General features: G+C 45.4%; 1 protein-coding gene across 1 annotated transcript in view; it reads left to right on the top strand.

Moving 5' to 3' along the window:
• The first annotated feature begins 8,292 nt into the window (after positions 1–8,292).
• Ext1 (exostosin glycosyltransferase 1) overlaps positions 8,293–19,855 on the top strand; it is a 276,605-nt gene continuing 265,042 nt past the window's right edge. The window contains exon 1 of the mRNA XM_032915354.1: positions 8,293–10,081. Within this exon, the coding sequence (XP_032771245.1) occupies positions 9,120–10,081 (962 nt within the window). The 5' untranslated portion in view covers positions 8,293–9,119. The remainder of the gene's footprint in view (positions 10,082–19,855) is intronic.

Genomic DNA, 19,855 nt, shown 5'->3' with positions numbered 1-19,855 from the left:
TGTCCCCTTACAACAAGAGAAACAGAAGTTCATGACCCAAGCATGATCTTTCCTTTGTAAAACAGGATATCATTTCCTCTCCAGCCTTTGCGGTGCTGTTGTGGCACTCAGAAAACCTTCCTGCTAGTGTATTGTGAACACCAAGGAGCCATAGACAGACCATGCCAGGCTCTAGCATGATTGGGACAGAGGAGCTACTCAGTCAGTATTTGTCTTAAAAATTTGAAATGCATTCCTGGCAGCCCCTTCCTCCAGTCTGGATTCCCTTTTCTCATTTGTTCCAGCCCAGAAGAATAATACTCAATTGCTAGGAACCTTAAGAAGATTGGGAGGTGGTGTCTGTGACATGCTAACCCTGAGTTTAACACATACACTGCTCAATTCTCTTTGCTCTAACCTTACTCCCTGGAAGCGAGATGAGGCCGTTCACTTCTACTGCCTTTCTTTCGTTCTTTGAGGGTGGGGTTCCTTTTCCACTCCCCCACCCCTTGATCTACACAGGATATCCCTGACTATTTCTACTGGGATAATACCAGCATGTTCCACCACATGCTGCCTCCTTTAGAACCCCTTGCATGCTAGGCCTTCAGAACCAACCTCCTTCAGATTCCTTCACAAGACCCTGTCAGGCAAAGGCAAAGGGAAAAACCTACAACTCAGACTACTGACCCCTGGCAGGAAGTGCCTTCATCCTCCAAGATGCCCCAGGATGGTCCTTACTTGCTTGTTTTTCCCTTTCTTCTAACATCACTCAGGGTACCACAGCTCTTAGGTGTTCTTGGAGCTGGAAGTGCTTACTGCTGCGGGTGCCGTCAGATACCCTCCACACATATCACAATGTGCCCCTGTCAAATAAACACTTGGCGTAACCTTATTAAAATTGATCATGAACACTGTAGATCATTTAATCATTTATAAACGATTGCACTTTAGTTTGTCTTCATATACTGGAACCACCTTTTTTTTTTTTTTTTTTTTTTCTGCAACAAATATACTTACAGACCCTAGAGAACCTTTTGTGTGTATGGTTTTACATACATTAAAAGAAGGGTCTCCTTTACCTGTCATTCATGGGGGTGAGGGTAATACAACAAAGTCCCCCTCCCCTTTTTAAAAATTGCTTATACTATCAAGAGCCATTCCAGAGTCTATAAGATATCTGGAATACATAGGTGTCAGGGTGGATGATACTCCAAGTATTTAATGCTTGACAACATGATGTACTTGTGTTTGTGGCTGTAGTTCCCCAAGACTTTGATGATCATGACACTGGCCATGTACACTGTAAATTTCAAGGGTCTTTCTTGTAAATATGCCTCATTTGTTAATTAGTTCTTGTTTGACGCCCACAGTGACGCCCAATGAACTAAACATGATATATATTTTATCTGTTCTCAGGTTTGCCATTGGGAAACTGAAATGCAGGAGGCCAGCTAATCCACTTAAGGTCAGACAGTCTGAGCTTGGGAGTTGGGATGAGAATGCATGTTCTCAAGGATCTGCCATATGCTACTCAGGACCCTAGTTGGTCCTACAAAGGAGTCCTCCGAAAGGACATTAATCAAACCTTGGGTGATTAAGATACCTTCATAGTCTATGAATGCCAGCCTTGAATATTCTTTTATTTGACTCACAGACAATGGGATCAAATTAAATAATCAGGCCAAGATATATTTGTTGAATAACACACACTATGGCAGTCGTAGTTATTGGTGACACAGTAGTAAACAAAAGCAAAAAATCAAACTGGGTTCCCTTTCTATGGTTTATGATCTAGAAGTGACAATGAATTAATTAACAAATAATATAGTCTGTCAGGCCATTATCGGGGTTAAGGAGAAAACAAAAGCAAAACGAGGAGATGGGACAATAGAGGAAGTCTTGTTACTTTATTTAGTGTTGTCTATAGTGAGGTGGCATCTTAGATAAGACAAGATGTGAAGCACTGTTTCACCTATCAAGTTAAATATACCCATCACTTCATATTGACCTTTATTGTATATGTGGGAAAATAAAATCTACTGTCTTAGGTGTGCTAGGTGGTATAAGCCCATAATTTCAGCCTCTCAGGAGATGGAGGCAGGGGAATTTTGAGTTCAAGGTCTACCTGGGAAACTTATAGAGACCCTGCTTCAAAATTTAAAAAGTAGGCAGACACTTGCCTAGCATATTTAATGTGTTAGGTCCCCACCACCCTCAGTACTAAAATGATCTATCACTTTAGCAATTTCTAAATAGAGGCAGTCCCCCACCTCAAGTGGCCCAACTTAATGAATTAATACACTTTTATGATGGCATATTTAGTATAAATCAAACTTTGAATTTTGTTCTGAATTTGGAGAAGACATGGTGTGATCTTACCTCATGATGTTAAATTAAGCAGGAGTGGCTAGTAGCTGCTCCTGGCCTCAGGATCACAGAAGTAAGCAAGAGATACTCTAAAGTGTTCTGTGGCTAAGCAACACTGTTCAGTCAGTAGAGGAGTATTTTGGATTCCAATCCTATCATAAATAGAGGATGATCTATATAGAATACAGCCCATGCTATTTTTTCTCATTTTCTCTTTCCTTTACTTAAAGACAGGGTCTCCTGTAGTACAGACTAACGATGAACTCATTATACACCAAAGGATGGCCCTGGACTAGAGAGCCATACCTCTGTTGCTACAGGGTTGGGATTACAGATGTGCACTGCCATTTGGACAATACAGTGCTATTAACTATAGTCACCATGCCGTACACCAACACTTATTTAGTGTATAACTGCAAGTTCATATCTTTCAGCCAATATTTCTCCACTTTTACCTTAGTCCTGTCAAACTCTGTTCTCTCCATTTGTGAGCTCAAACTTTTTTTTTTTTTTTTTTTTTTTGGTTTTTTTGGAGCTGGGGACCGAACCCAAGGCCTTGTGCTTCCTAGGCAAGCGCTCTACCACTGAGCTAAATCCCCAACCCCGAGCTCAAACTTTTTAAAATGGTTTCTTTCATTTTTTTGAGAATATATCATTTTCCCCTTCCCTTTGATCCTTCCCATATACCTACTTTATCTCTTTTAAATTCATGACTTCTTTTTCATTAATTGTTGATATGCATATAATATATATATAATTTATACACATAAACATATATATATATGTTTTTAAAGATTTATTTTTATTTATATGAGTACACTGCAGCTGTCTTCAGGCACATACCAGAAGAGTGCACTGAACCTTGTTACAGATGGTTGTGAGCCACCATGTGGTTGCTGGGGAATTGAACTCAAGACCTCTGGAAGAGCAGTTAGTGTTCTTATGTGCTGAGCCATCTCTCCAGCCCATACCTGTTTAAACTGAGGTTTTAATTTATTTTGTTTTGAGGGTACAAGTAATTGAACATTTTGCATCCTGGGCAAATGCTCTATCACTAACCTGAAGCCTGGGCCCAAGGTGTTTTGAATCGACATATAGGTCAAATCATGAAATATTTGTATTCATTATGTGGCTTATTTCATCTGTGTATTACCAAATTTACACACACACACACACACACACACACACACACACACACACACACACACACGCGCGCGTGTACATTGTTGCAAATTGAAATTTCCCTTCCTCTTATGGTTAAATAATGTTCTATTTAACATGCACATTTTTGATCCATTCATCAATGAACAGAAGCTTAGGTTGTCTTCGTGTCTTGACTATTGTGGGTAACACAGTGAAAATAAGAACCCCAACCTCTTTTTTTTTTTTTTTTTTATATCTTTTTTTTTTATTAACTTGAATATTTCTTATATACATTTCAATGTTATTCCCTTTCCGGTTTCGGGCAAACATCCCCCCCCTCCCCTTCCTTATGGTGTTCCCCTCCCACCCTCCCCATTGCTGCCCTCTCCCCAACAGTCTAGTTCACTAGGGGTTCAGTCTTAGCAGGACCCAGGGCTTCCCCCTTCCACTGGTGCTCTTACTAGGATATTCATTGCAACCCACGAGGTCAGAGTCCAGGTCAGTCCATGTATAGTCTTTGGGTAGTGGCTTAGTCCCTGGAAGCTCTGGTTGGTTGGCATTGCTGTACATATGGGGTCTCGAGCTCCTTCAAGCTCTTCCAGTTCTTTCTCTGATTCCTTCAACAGGGGTCCTGTTCTCAGTTCAGTGGTTTCCTGCTGGCATACGCCTCTGTATTTGCTGTATTCTGGCTGTGTCTCATGAGCGATCTGCATTCACATTTTGATCATCCATCTTGAGTTTCATTTGTTCTAGGCATCTAGGGTAATTCAAGCATTTGGGCTAATAGCCACTTATCAATGAGTACATACCATGTATGTCTTTCTGTGATTGGGTTAGCTCACTCAGGATGATAGTTTCCAGTTCCAACCATTTGCCTACGAATTTCACAAAGTCATTGTTTTTGATAGCTGAGTAATATTCCATTGTGTAGATGTACCACATTTTCTGTATCCATTCCTCTGTTGAAGGGCATCTGGGTTCTTTCCAGCTTCTGGCTATTATAAATAAGGCTGCGATGAACATAGTGGAGCACGTGTCTTTTTTATATGTTGGGGCATCTTTTGGGTATATGACCAGGAGAGGTATAGCTGGATCCTCAGGCAGTTCAATGTCCAATTTTCTGAGAAACCTCCAGACTGATTTCCAGAATGGTTGTATCAGTCTGCAATCCCACCAACAATGGAGGAGTGTTCCTCTTTCTCCACATCCTCGCCAGCATTTGCTGTCACCTGAGTTTTTGATCTTAGCCATTCTCACTGGTGTGAGGTGAAATCTCAGGGTTGTTTTGATTTGCATTTCCCTTATGACTAACGATGTTGAACATTTCTTTAGGTGTTTCTCAGCCATTCGGCATTCCTCAGCTGTGAATTCTCTGTTTAGCTCTGAACCCCATTTTTAATAGGGTTATTTGCCTCCCTGCTGTCTAACTTCTTCAGTTCTTTGTATATTTTGGATATAAGCCCTCTATCTGTTGTAGGATTGGTAAAGATCTTTTCCCAATCTGTTGGTTGCCGAAGAACCCCAACCTCTTGATGATGCAGTGATCTCAGTATCTTTGGCTTTATAGCAAGTCGAGGAGTGGTATTATGTGGCCTCATTTCTTCTATTTTTTAATGGTTTTAGGAAGCCTTCATACTGTTTACTAAAGTACACCAGTAGAAGGTGAGTTCCCTTTTCTTCATGCCCCTTTCAAAACTTGCTACCTCTTGCTTTCTTGACATAGCCATTCTAGTAGGCGTGAGTGGGCATCTTTTTGTGGCTTTACTTTGCATTTCCTGATGATTAGTAATGCTGAACCTTTTGAATATGCCCACTGGGGCACTTGTATGTCTTCTTTGTGAAAATGTCTATTTAAATCCTTTTCCCGCATTTATTTATTTTTGCTATTGAGTTTAATGAAGTCCTTGTATATTTTCGATATTAATCTCCTTTTGATGTATGGTTTGAAACTCTGTTCTCCTTCCCGAGGCTGCCTTCTCATCCTGTTGAATTTTTTTTTTTTTCTTTTTTCGGAGCTGGGGACCAAACCCAGGGCCTTGCGTTTGCTAGGCAAGCGCTCTGCCACTGAGCTAAATCCCCAACCTCCATCCTGTTGATTTTTAATGTTGCTGTGCAGAATGTTTCCTTAGATGAGTCAATTACTTTTGCTTTTGTTGACTGTCCTTAAGAGACCTTTCTTTAGAACTTTAAGTCAAATTTTAATCATTCATTCATTAATTCATTCAATTCAGTACTTGAATTCTACCTAAATCTACCCCAAGTCCTAAGGATTAAAAAGAAAGAGTAAGGCTGGGGACATAGCTCAGTGATTAAGTGCAGACACTGTTCTGTCAGAGGAGCCATATTCATCCAATACTTGTACATTGGGTGGCTTACAACCACTTACAACTGTAGCTCTAGGAGGATCAGACGCCTCTGGCCTTTATAGTTACTTGCACACACACACACACACACACACACACACACACACACACACACACACATTTAAAAATAAATCTTAAAATACTAAGACTATTCCTTCCGGTTAAACAACAGGAAAAATGAAAAGATACTAAGGCTGGAGAGATGGTCCTAGCAGCTAAGAGCACTTGTTGCTTTTGAAGAAGTCCAGAGTTCAATTTCAACACCCACATGATGGCCCACACATCCACAACTCCAGTTCCAGGAGATCTGACATCCTGTTCTGATGTTCTATGCGCATAAGGTGTACATGTGCATGTACATATACCCAGGCAAAACATCAATTCATGTAAAATAAATATTAAGCAAAGATAGCATCAGTATGTGAGATGGTCTCATGAAAAAAATAGGTTAGGAGTGCTGCTCAGATGATGTCCTTGTAGAAGTTACCATAGATTGCAGCTGGGATGTGACAGTGTAGAATACAGGTTAACGATACATAGACACACCCAATATGTATACTGAGATTGGCTGATTAAAAAAACCAAAACCAAAAACCATTACTCCAAAACATCACTTCAGCAATGAGAAGCTGAGAGTTAGGCTGAGACGCTCAAGGCGCCAGTCAATAGGAGAAACATGGACTGAACGTGTTTCCTCTCATTTTCAGTACCATTTTTCTCCTACAACGTAAACCATTACGGAATGAATATAAAGACATGCTGTGAGGTGAGGGAATCCACCACTGCTAGGCAAGAAAAACAAGAGATTCTGCCAATGCAGGGAAAGAAGAGACCCGTCTTCTACAGGGTACAGGTTGTTTGACACCCAGTTTTCTCACAAAGAGCTCTCTGCCTTGGAAGACTGTTCACTGCAATCTCCCTGAGAGCTGGGGTCACATGTGGCTACAATCGCTACCTTTACCTGCACGGTTCTCATCCAGCTTCGAAAATGACTGAACCCTTACTCTCGTTTCAGGCCTCTCTAAATCCTGTGGTGGGGATAAAGTAAATCATGAAAACCTACCTCATCTTTGGCAGGTCCAAAATGGGCAGAGGTTTCAGGAATGTACCACACTATCCCACCCTCATCTCTTCCCTTCTTTATTCAAACAAATGTGAAACAACAAAGGTTGAAAAGTTTCCACTCTGCCTTATTATAACTGTACCATGGGTACATAGCCGGCTGGGGTTTTCAGTAGCCCGAGGGAGGCAGGGATTGTGTCTGCTCCCAGCTCACTCACTCCCACAATAAACAATCACTAAACAGCTTGCTGCCCTAGGCAACTACTTGTCCAGCTTGGCCAGGCTCTGAGGCTGGGGTGGGGAAGTGTTCTAAGTCAGAATTCAGGCTGTGAGGCCAGGTAAAGCTTGGGAGTCTGGTACAGCTTTGAGGTCCTGGAGGTTTCTATTGAAGACCACTCCCCCCCCCCCCAAGAATCATCCAATTAAGTTCACTCGTTCACTCAGGATGACAGGGGCTCTAGGTAGGGGAGTCGAAAGAAGGAAGGTCAATTGAAGGAACAACCGTGGCACATTCATTGTAAATACGACTATTTTTTTGCTTCAAAGGTTCCCTTTTACAACTAGGGCAGGTGGCATCTTAAAAACACCACCTCAGGAAGGATAACAACACCGACAGGGGCAAAATGAAATGGCTTCTTTTCAGCCATTAGATCCCTCCCGGCCAAATATCAGTGAATAGAACAGGTGGGAGGGATTCAGGAATGGAAGAGAGGGCACACAGAACAGAAGGCTTTAGGAGGTGTCTTCTCACTCAGCCACGGATCGAGAACTGCAACAGTTCCATCGGACTGTGACAATTCCTTCTTATTGTTGAGGATGAGGGTGTCTCCGTAAGGAAGACAGAGAAATGGGTGGGTTACATAGGGGGAATTAAAAAGACCACTTAAATATTAAAAACAAAACCCACAAAAAATTGGACCTCAGAGGGTCCAAGAGTGGTGGAGAGACATCCCGACCTGCGCTCGCTCGCTTTCCATGAAGTCCCCACCCCCCTTCCCCCGCTCGCTTCTCCATTTTCAGGCATCCTTCTCCAGGAACCAGTCCTTTCAGCCTCCAGGCGGGGAGGCGTTTCCAGCTCGTGGAGACCCGGGGCATCCGGAGCAGCGGGTTGCCAGCCACGTCCCCACCCTTCCTCCCGCGCCTCTCGGGCCCGCCTCGTCCAGGTTGCATTCCCAGCCCGGCGTGCCTAAGGCCGGCGGTGGGCGACGCCCGGCCGGCTAGCGCTCCGCCCGCCGTCCGTGCGCTCCGGGGTCCCCGCGCCCGCGCCGCGCCGGCGCCTCTGCCGGCCGCCGGGGGTTATGAATGGGCGCAGCGGAAGCCCCGCCCCACCCGGACGTGACGCCCGGCCAATGGCAGCGCGGGCTGCGTGGATGGATGAGGTCAGCGCTGTCGTGTCGGGAATGGAATGTGTAAGTGTAACATTCAGAACCGGGTAACATTCGGCGACCGAACGCGGCGGTCGGCAGTGCTAGCGCGGGGCCTGCGAAGCACCGCTCGGGGCCGGCATTGCCCGCGGGGAGGACGCGCCGCCGCCGCCGCCCCGCGCCGCCTCGTGCCGCCGGCCGGGCCGCCGCGCGCCCGGGGAGCCGGCCCCGTGAGCGCAGGGTAAACACCGGCGGAGTGTGGGAGCCGCTGCAGAAAGGAATAAAGAGACATGCAGGGATTTGTGAGGTTACGGCGCCCCAGCTGCAAGATGCACTAGCCGGCTGAAGCCGGGGCGGATTGACTTGTTGGAACCGTAGTGCTCTGCACCGGAGTGTGGATGAGTTGAAGTTGCTTTCCCCGGGCTCGTTCTCCACGCCGCCGAGAGGAATCCGAGCGGAGAGGCAGTCACTTCGTCTTGCCATTGATTGGGTATCGGGAGCTTTTTCTTCCCTGCTCTCTTTCTTTTCCTCGGTCTTGTTGCATGCAAGAAAATTACAGTCCGCGGTTCGCCCGCCCTGGGTGCGAGATCTTCTGCCCGGCTCTCTCCCGTGCATTGTGCAGCCCAAAGATGAAAGACCGAAGGGGAGAAAGTTAAAGAAATCGCCCACATGCGCTGGATCAGTCCACGGCTTGGGGAAAGGCATCCAGAGAAGGTGGGAGCGGAGAGTTTGAAGTCTTTACAGGCGGGAAGATGGCGGACTGGAGCTGAAAGTGTTGATTGGGAAACTTGGGTGATTCTTGTGTTTATTTACAATCCTCTTGACCCAGGCAGGACACATGCAGGCCAAAAAACGCTATTTCATCCTGCTCTCAGCTGGCTCTTGTCTCGCCCTTTTGTTTTATTTTGGAGGCGTGCAGTTTAGGGCATCGAGGAGCCACAGCCGGAGAGAAGAGCACAGTGGTCGGAATGGCTTGCACCAACCCAGTCCGGATCATTTCTGGCCCCGCTTCCCGGACGCTCTGCGCCCCTTCTTTCCTTGGGATCAATTGGAAAACGAGGATTCCAGCGTGCACATTTCCCCCCGGCAGAAGCGAGACGCCAACTCGAGCATCTACAAAGGCAAGAAGTGCCGCATGGAGTCCTGCTTCGATTTCACCCTTTGCAAGAAAAACGGCTTCAAAGTCTACGTCTACCCGCAGCAGAAAGGGGAGAAAATCGCCGAAAGTTACCAAAACATTCTAGCGGCCATCGAGGGCTCCAGGTTCTACACCTCGGACCCCAGCCAGGCGTGCCTCTTTGTCCTGAGTCTGGATACTTTAGACAGAGACCAGTTATCACCTCAGTATGTGCACAATTTGAGATCCAAAGTGCAGAGTCTCCACTTGTGGAACAATGGTAGGAATCATTTAATTTTTAATTTATATTCTGGCACTTGGCCTGACTACACCGAGGACGTGGGGTTTGACATCGGCCAGGCGATGCTGGCCAAAGCCAGCATCAGTACTGAAAACTTCCGACCAAACTTTGATGTTTCTATTCCCCTCTTTTCTAAGGATCATCCCAGGACAGGAGGGGAGAGGGGGTTTTTGAAATTTAACACCATCCCTCCTCTCAGGAAGTACATGCTGGTATTCAAGGGGAAGAGGTACCTGACAGGGATAGGGTCAGACACCAGGAATGCCTTATATCACGTCCATAACGGGGAGGACGTCTTGCTCCTCACCACCTGCAAGCATGGCAAAGACTGGCAAAAGCACAAGGATTCTCGCTGTGACAGAGACAACACCGAGTATGAGAAGTGAGTAAGGGCTGCCTCCCTTCGAGGCTCAGCCCTGGGCCCTGGATACCTGAGTCCAGGTGGGAGGTTGGGGGGGGGGTGCGGGGTGGAGACAGAAGCCCTCAGTTCTGTTGCTTCCTGGGACCAGGCGGCCGGGTTCAAGTGTGGGGGGCCGAACTTGAGCTTCTCAGGTAAACTCGACCGAGTACTCTTCAGTCAAGTTGGTAAAGGTTATCTCCCTGATAGTTTGAAAACCATTTAGGACCCATGTGTCTTCCGCGCAATCTGGGGCTCTGATCCAAGTTTGGAAACGCGTTTCACTGAAGGGTACTAGAGAGTATTCGTGACCGGGTCTGGAGACCCGGAAAGACACAGCTCTACCCAAGTCCACAGACACTTACACTTATGCTTTGCTTGTTTCCCTCAAGAACATGGGTACCTGTTCTCTGGGCAGTTTGCTAGGCTTAAATTTGCACCTTTCTCCCTAAGCTTTAGATTCTTGATAGCTGGAATATTTTAATTTTTACCTCCCCAACTTGTGATTGTCTCTTACTTCCTCTAAGAGTTGATGTTTATTAAGGGTAGAGTGTAAGTTGGTTAGGGTCATTCATTCATTCATTCATTCCTGTAAGCCCTCTCTTTCTTGGAGAAACTTTAAAATCTGGGCCTCAGGCCCACTGCAGTGAACTACCCTTACTAATTTAGATTTCCTTTTCTTCTTTGTCTTTATCTATTTGCATATAAATGTGGACTGTTACTCTTTGAATGGGCTTGAGATGCCTCCTTAGCCTCGGTGGAGAGGAGAGTTTTGTTTAGTTGCTAAGTAACTGAGTTGGTTACTTTGTAGCCCCTTTCAGTCTTCCTTTTCCTTGTCTTTAACAGTAGCTGACATACAGGATTCCAGGTCAAAGTTAGAGTCCACAAATCTACTTTAAACCGAGGCTGGCCGGTCAGTTTCCTGATAGCTGAGGTCAGTGCCCCAGACTCACTTGTGTTTGGCTGGGAAAGAGTTAGTGAGCTCCTGTGGTGCATTTCCACTTTACGCCAGTTAAAAACCAGAGCAGCCTTGTGCTACCCAGGGAAAGAAGGGGAAACCTCTCAGCTGAGTACAAGAGGAACTGGCAGAGGTTGGCAGATTGTGCAATTGATTCATGAAATGCAGACCAGGGGACATGCTTTCAAACGGGATTGGATCAGGAAGGGGTAGGGTGGGAACGGGGGGCCCCCGAAATGAAAGGTTTGATTATTGCCCATGGATTCCCTCAGACTCTTCTGGTCTTGGTGAGAGTGATCATCTTCTGAGACTTCATCGTAGAGGATGAGGGAGGGAGAGGAAGTATCAAGCGTGGGGATTCTGAGTCTGAATCCCTAGGACGTTTTCCATTTCAATTGTAGGAAAAGCCTGAGGCCAGGATCAATTGTGAATCCATAGTTTCCTCTTACATACGGAAGTTCTGTGTGAATATTGAGTGTTGTTGTGATGGAGTAAAAATACTCTGCAACTGTAGTCAGAAATAAACTGCTTTGTTGAAAGGACAATATACTTTGACAAAGTCTGGGGGGTGCTTGTGAGAAAGCAGTGCCTTCTAGGAATTTCTTTGGCTGGAGTGATGAGGCTGATCTTTTGATGGCTTCTAAAGCAATCTCTCCAAGCTTTAAAGAAAGGTCGTGATGTTCTTCATTCTGAAAGAGCAGATGTTCCCTGTGTTCGACCTTCTCCCACAACAGTAAATAACAATTCTGTACATTTTCTGTGGAAAGTTTACTTTCGCTTTCTAGAGAGCAGGGATGGGGAAAGGTGTGGCCGATTGGCTTCCACTCAACTTTGTTTTGCTAATTGAATGTAATTAATTTTTCACCTTTCAGTGCTTGGGCCAAGAAATCTGACACCTTCCACTTCTTCTTGATTTAAGTTTAAAGACCACCTGGGTCAGGGCCTCAGGATCATCTCTGTTTGGAAGTGTGGCATTCAGAAAGAAAACAAGTTTACTTTTTCTCCTTAGCAGGAATTCCCTCGGTTTTATGTTTCCTTTTACAATCCTTCTAGTCCCAGTATTGCTTACTGGGCTGTGTTAGTGGTGCACATCACTCACTCAGCAGACTGGAACTCCTAAAGTTTTAACTCCTTCCCTGTCTTGGATTGTCAGAATTGTTACTTGCAAATATGGCTGAGTGTTTGCTTTTGACTTTGGAATACACAGGGATGAAATAAGAATGCAGGAATCTGGAAGCAGTGTGGGTACTAATGTACTTTAAAAGACACCCGATGCTGCACTCTGAGGTAAGAGTGCTGGGGCAGCGCAGAACTCCTCAGCCGCACTGAGGCTGACCACACCAGACCCTTGGAGATGAGTTGATCCTGAAGTCGGATCTGTGGCACTGTTCCTTCCATCCTGGGAGTCATCTCTGAGTTGATTTCTACCCAGGGTTTAAGCCGTTTCCTGGGTACTCTAGACATTCATTTGGTAATGGCTTGTAAAGACGAGATCAATTTTCATCTACTTCTCTTCTGCATTAGCAAGTACCTATGAAAAGGTTTCAACTTAATTTGCTTCGACGAGCAGCCTCATACAGGTTTGCTTGGGACACCGGATCTGATAATTAGATTGGAAATTTATAGCACCTTGGTCAAGTTAGGCTACTAGAAGAACGTAAGCAGATACTTCAACTCCAGCCCGTCGTGGTGGTGTGTAATGTTGTAGGTTTCCAGGGAAGTGGTTGGGGATTCCTGCCCCACTTATGATTTTGTGAAATACACATCGATCTCACCAGGGCAGAACAGCTGTGTGGAGAAAATGGGAATTATTTTTGTGATGAAGAAAAAGTTTCTGTAAACTTTGATCCAGCCTTCTAATTACATTAAACACTCACTTTTTTTCATAACGCACGCAATTTTTATCAGTTACACATCTTTTTAATTTTCACTTTATTTCATTTCTTACTGTCCTGGAACTAGCTCTGTAGAACAGGCTGCCCTTGAACTCAGGGATCCACTGCCTCCGAGTACTGGGATTAAAGGTGCGCTCCACATCTGGTTCTCAGTTACATCAAAACAGGTGTAGCTGGCACCTGGTCGCTGCTGGGATTGGCGATCTGGAGTGAGACCTTAGAGAAATTCTCTGCATTTTAATGCTTTTGGCTTCTCAGGCATCCTTACATGATGACTACGTTTTTGCGGGGACATCCCCGGTTAGATCCCTTTGAAGGTCATTATCAGGGAACTTCAAGTTTGGCTATCGCACACAGAAGGAAGATAATGAGAGGTGGCCTGTACCTCTGACCCTTCCCTTTCAGAGCATCTTTCTGAGAACAGTCAAAACACCATGAAGCTCGTCAGACCCTGTTCTGTTCACCAGAGCTGTACCCTACTGGTGTTTTAAAAAACAAAACATTTCTTTAGTGTTTGTGTGCCTGTGTGTGCGCATGCATGGAGTTCAGCGGACGCCTTGGAGTCAGTCCTCCTCTTTCACCAAGTGGGGTTTGGGAATCAAATGCACATCCTCAGGCTTGGAGGCCGGTGGCCTTCCCTAATGAGTCACCTCATCAGCTCTAGCCATGCACTGTTTAAGGATGGGTGATCATTTAGCTTCTAGCACTTTCTTTTCTTAGGAATGGAAAGTGAAGGGTGGCAGCTTTTATTTGGGGAGCGGTTGGCACTCTGATGTGTTTTAGTAGTGGCCTTTGGAAATTTTCATTACCCAGCACTGCTTTCATTTCTAATTGCAAACACTTTGGAAGCACTCAGCCTCCAGGACATCCCGATTGGTGCTGCTGGTATTTCTACAACTTGATGAAAACTTACCAAAGGTGGCTGGCAGGAGAAAGAGAAAAAAGTGTCAACTAGCTTAAAGAGCTGATGCAGCTCTTTAAAGGGACAGGCTTAGAGCCTTACATGAGGGTCACGGTTCCCCTTTATTGTTGATAAAATAATAGGTGGGTGTGTCCCCAAAACCGCTTAGTGTAACTCATTCTTATTTATTCTTTTTAAATTTTGTTGAGCATTTCTATTTGACCTTAAAAATTTAAGGTGCATGTGGAATTGGCCAAACAACTTGGATTCAGATGCAATTGCAGAGGAAGGAAACTGTGCTTAAGACCAGCCATTGTACAAAAGGGCTTTTTCTCTCTGTCCTCCATTGTCCTCAGCTGGGTTCATAGACACAGGGAGCAAGTTCCTGACCCCGGGCCTAACTCTTCCTGAATGTTTTTCTCTTCTGAAAGGAGAAAAGCGGGAACTGTGAGGCACAGCCTCCAGATGTAAAATGTTAGCACCTTTCTCCTCACAGTTGTGTGATGGCACAAAAGTGTTTCTAAAATAACCCACAGATTGGAAATAAAAATAATAGTCCTGTGGTGAGCTATGAAGTTGACAAATGTGTCTTCCGACAGTGAAGTTACTGAAGTTATATCCCCTTCTCCAAGTTCCTCATCTTCCCGAACATGCCTTCTGAAGAGAACACCTGAAAGCCTTGACTCACGAGAAATTGAGGTTGGGGGACGTTACTGACACTTTGCAGGGAGAGTTGTAGTTTGATTGAGTCCAGAGTAGGAAATGTGGAAAGGTGTCTGTTACCCGAGATGTGCGTCTAGAGGGTTTTACTACGCTTCATTCATGACAAGCTGCTAAGATTTGGGCAGATCCCTTTGAACCTTTGGTTCTCTTGATACCAGTTGGCGGGCACCATACCCCAGGGTGGTTGTGGTTTGCTTCATATCCTGGAAGATCTACTGTCACAGAAGAGGATTCTAGAAAGCTGACTCTGACTTTGTGTCAGTGTCCTACCGAAGGTTTGGTGGGTAGAGCCTGACCGCGTTTCTCACAGCTACCTTGCAGTGCGTCTTGTTAGTGCTTCGTAGCAGTGTAAGCTGAAGCCAGAGGTTCTGAGGTTACTTGTCCAAGGCCTCCCAGTTCGGAAGTGGCAGAACTTGGGCCGTAGCCCAGGCCTTCTGGCTCCCGGTCTTCTCGCTGTGGCCTGCTACTGCTTTCTGACACCCAGTCCAATGAGGTCACATGAAGCAGTCATTGCGTTCCACATTCTTCAGACATAAACATGGGAACCCCTCTTCGATCAAATGTAATAATTAATTGTTTTCACTTATGGTCTCTTCAATCTTGGTCAGCTTTGAACTTAGCCTCCTTTCCAAACTGGAAGAATGCGTTTTACTTAACTTTTCCTTTCTTATCTCATTAAAGCCTTCCAATAAGTGAATTCAGTATTACATGTAGTGAACGAATGATTCTGTGACCAGGGGCTTTATGTTTCAGAGCCTGCATATTCTGTTCTTCAAAATGTTAGTCTCCTGGAGAATAAAACATTTGCCTGTTAGTTAGCAAGCGAGTCAGGTGTGTGTATATTGGATGTCTCTGTCACTGCCTTGCACATTTCCCAGGTAAAGACTTTAGCTTGCACATGTGCTAATAGGACCTCAATTCTGACGTTTAAACTCTGAACTACTCGAAGGGATGATTCGTGAGCATTTCAATCTGACCTGCATGGATTCGGCTTTTCAGGATCTCCTCATCTCTTCAAAGTGATGTTTGCCCGCAGTGAAGCATCCCCTGCTTCCTGTGATTGCACTCCTGGGATGAGTACTAGAGGGACAGGTACAGCAGGTGGATGTGTGAGCCAGCAATGTAGAAAGGCTCACTGGGAGATTTTGCTGCTGGCTAAGGTGCAGTCCAGAGCTGGGGAGCTTGGTGGGCAAGCTTATGCCTAGTAGTCCCAGGCACACATTATTCAAGTGAAATCTTTATTTTACGCAGGTAGGGCTGTGGAGACAGCTTAGCAAGCACAAGGACTTGAATCTGGGCTACCAGCACCCATGTGAAAAGCCAGCTATGGTAGCATGCTTATAATTTCAGCACTAGGGAGTCAGAGACAGGAGGATTCTTGGAGCTTGCTGGTCACCCAGTCTAGTGTAATTGGTGAGCTTCCGGTTCAGAAAATAAGGGGAAGTGATTGAAGAAGACACCAGATGTAGGTGTCTCTGCCCTCCATATATATCATACACACTTGATCTCGTCCACCATATGCACTAGTACACGCTACTGCCAGACACACACATGTACACGTGTACATGCGAACACACCTGTCATAATAGCTGGAGACCAGCTCCTGGGAGGAAATGGAGAAGATACAGGATACAGCAACGTGGTGTTCCATTTCATTTCTCATCCCATTACGAGAGCAAGGCCATGCTCAAGTTTGATTTAGCTGCCCAACCATTATGTTTGTATTGTTTTATCTCTGCATATCCCAACACTTTGTCCAGCTATGTGAATTATTTAGTCACTGGTAATAAATCTTAACTTCATTGTTTGTCCAAGCTGCCCACGTGTTGAAGTTAGGGCTAAAGCATTGGTAAGCACAGCTCCTGGCCTGCTGCTGGCTACTCTGTTTATTTGGAAGTTGAAGTCAGAGCTAAATGTGCTTGTGTGCTTCGCCCCTCAACGTTATTTAAGAATATTTTACTGTCCTACCAAAATGAAGTGGGACTTTTAAACACTTTTTTTTTTTTTTTTTTTTAAAAGAAAATTCATAGCTGTGTCACAGTTTAACCATATATATTATATTTACTTTTGGAGGGTGAATTTCACCAGAGAGCCTGGTTCTTGACTGGGGTCTCTCTTTTCAAAAACAACAGAGGACTTGCGTGCCCTTCCCCCACCCCTCACCCCACTGGAGTGGTAGGTGTTTTTAAGGTGAGACTGAGCACCCAGTTAGGGAAGTAGCTGTCATTAAATGACAGCTTAGATAAACATTGTAGGTGGTAATTGGTCCTGCAGGGGGTCTTTGAAGCTTCTGGCTCTGTTCCCTTTGAAGTTTTGTTTTGGCTCCAGCCAAAAACCTCTCCAGTCTCTTAGCTGTGCTGGCAGCAATAGACTTTGCTCTCTGAACACAATGCTTGCTTTCTGGGGAATCTCAGGGTCTAATTGACCCAACTTGGGGGAGATGGCCCTTTTTCTAGCATCTTGTATCAGTCAGGCCTTTGCTTCTGTTTTCCCTTTGATTGCAGACTCTCTGATCCAGGGGAGGTGAGTTTGACAGGTTCTTTACCTCTGGACCGCCAAATAAGGAATTCTGACACCTAGCGTATTGTTTTTAAGTATCTTTAAAACCAGGCACAAAACAGAATCAACAGTTAATGTCCTTATTTTAAAGCCTTTTTAATTTTTGCGTAACGTAACTCCTTTTGATGGCACTGAGAGATTTGAAGCAATGCATACTTGAGTTTTCCATTGTACCTTTTTGTCTTGTGTGGAGCCTTAGAAGGCAGAGTCTGGGAATTTGAACGAAGGGGTAGCTGGCAAGGATTCGCTGACTAATTTTTTTTAACCTTTCAGATTCAGTTTTTGTAGCTGGCAATGGAGATCAGGTTACCAGCCTCACAGGGTCATTAAGAGGATCAAAAGAGGTGGAGTGTATGTGAATGTACCTTGTAAATGATAATATGCCCTCTAGGGTGGCCGTGTTATTAAAACCATCTTCCTGTCATGGTCTAGTCAACTATGGAGTGGCTCAGTTGGTTTCATAACTCAGCCTTTTAACTGTGCCCCTGAAAACGTTCTGCTCATCTCTTCCCTGAAACTGAATTCCCAGGTAACCGTGGGTTTAAGTGCTCCGGTGTTTAATCACTGCTCAGTGGAATGTAGAAAGACATGTATGGAGCTTGCAGGCTGGAGGTGGTAGGTGGCAGGGGTAGAGGGCGGCCCCTGGGGTATCCCAACATTTCCTTGCTCCCATGTTCTCTATGTTCCTTGCATCAAGGATGCAGGCTATCTCTTTTGCATTTACCAACAGCAGCTGAGGACTGCTTGTGGAGAGCCACCCTGTATGACTGGGACTGAGCCACGTAGCAGCTTCCGTGAGCTGCTTCAGTGGGTTCCTAAGTTACAGTCACAAGCACACCATCTCTCAGGCCATGTTTAGTCACAGGATTCACTCCAAGGGGACATGGGACAGACACTGAACTAAAAGAGTTGCACTAAGTTCGCAGCATGCAATGCGATACCTGGACAGGGTACTTTGTTTCTGCTCTGGCCAGCTCTTCTGTGTCTCCGTGTCTGCCAGCCCTTAACAGTGAGTCAGTCTCGAGTGCTGTTGTCCGGTGCTGCTGGGGAACCAAGTCCGGTTGACTTTTGCAGAGATCGATCATTGCTCTTGCAGGGAGGAGCCTTTCACAGTAGGCCATGAATTGGGTGTGCTGGAGACCTGATCAATGGAGGAGGGATTGCTCTGTCACATTGTCACTCTTACCAGGTGAACATCCTTTTGCAAAGAACAGCTTGAAGTCGTTTCCTGGAACAGGGGACTGTGGTTAGAGGAAGTTTAGCTGTGGCAGGTACTTTCGAAGCCATATCCTGTTGGCACTTTTGAGTATGAACCCAGAGGATGGCAACAGCCACTAATTCTTCTGGAGCTTGTTCTGGGTGCTTGGGTTGCTGCATCTTCTTAATCTTTTGGTGCCCTTAGTAGGAACGTACCATTTGTTCTTCACTTTGTAAATGAAGAAACGGAGGCAGAGAGTCTTCCCGTTGACCTACCGAAGAGCATGCAGACTCTAAGGATGGAGGTGTTCTGACTTCTAGGCCTGTGCTCTCAATCATACAGAGTGCTTCTGTGCCTTTGAATAGTCCTCCTGCCAGCAAGGCGGCCACGCTCTCACCTCTTGTCGCATGTTTGATTGATGGGTGGAGTATCACTTGGGCTTTTCACCCAGAATTGATTTCATCCTGTTTAGAGAGAATGTTCTAACCATTTTGGAAATCTGATTTCCCAGCTCTAGTAGATCTGTAGCAGTTCATTTAAAGACAAGAGTAGGGAAGATGGGACGGCTGACAAGACAAATACAAGGATGGAGGCCCGGGAGTTATGACACATAACACTCAGAAGCAAAGAAGCCTAGCAGGTTCTGAATAGCTGGCCCGGTGCTTAGACTGTACCTACCCCTCTGAGTGCCCGCAGTACCTTACCTGTCACGCAGTAGAGCTTCGGTAAATATTTGATAAGCCACACTGTGGTTATTGTTGACCCGAGGCATCATTTGTGTGTACTCATCTTTAATAAAGTGGAAAAACACTGCATTTCTCTAACTTGCTTAATTATATGGGAGATATAGAAATGTTTGGGCGCCCTTAAGAGTAAGTTGTCCTTTTGAAAACTCGTCAGCCAAGCTCACCTTGGTACCCTTCTTATATGCTCAAGGTACAGGTGGGCCGGGGTCGGGGCTCGTCCCTGGCAGGGCAGGTATGTGAGGTACATGACACCCATACTCTTAGAGAGTTGAGACCTGAAGGACAGAAGGGTAGAATGGATGCTACCCTACATCCTGTGTACATTCCAGCACCCTGAGAGCTCATGAAATGGGCTTGTTGGGATTGTTGTAAAAAAGGATCACACCACTACCCTCTTGAAAACTGTCCCAGGGCTTCTCGTTGGTAGTTGATGCTGTGTGGCTGCTGGTCCAGCTGTCACTGCTTCCTCAGTTTCATCCCCTCTTCAAGAAAGAGCCACACCCCCCTCCTCCCTTTTCCAGCAACTTTCTGGAAAGCACTTTCTCACGTTTACGGTCACTTCCTGAACTCCTAGTCCGTATTTTCTTAGAACATTTCATGGCTGCTGTAGCTTTGCCTTTCCATTTACTGAGTTATTTGTTTCTTTTTCAGTAAGTTGTGTAGATGCTGAGGGAAGGAGTTCTGGGTCCAGTAATGCTTCTATCTTTAATTTGTTCATCTTAGTACATAAAATAGTCTTGTGCCTACCATATGCATACATAGATGTTAGCAGTGACATG

The sequence above is a fragment of the Rattus rattus genome, chromosome 1 (assembly GCF_011064425.1).
Source record: "Rattus rattus isolate New Zealand chromosome 1, Rrattus_CSIRO_v1, whole genome shotgun sequence".
Classification (NCBI taxonomy): domain Eukaryota; kingdom Metazoa; phylum Chordata; class Mammalia; order Rodentia; family Muridae; genus Rattus; species Rattus rattus.
Note: the sequence above shows the minus strand (reverse complement) of the source record. Positions and strands in the feature narration are given on the sequence as shown.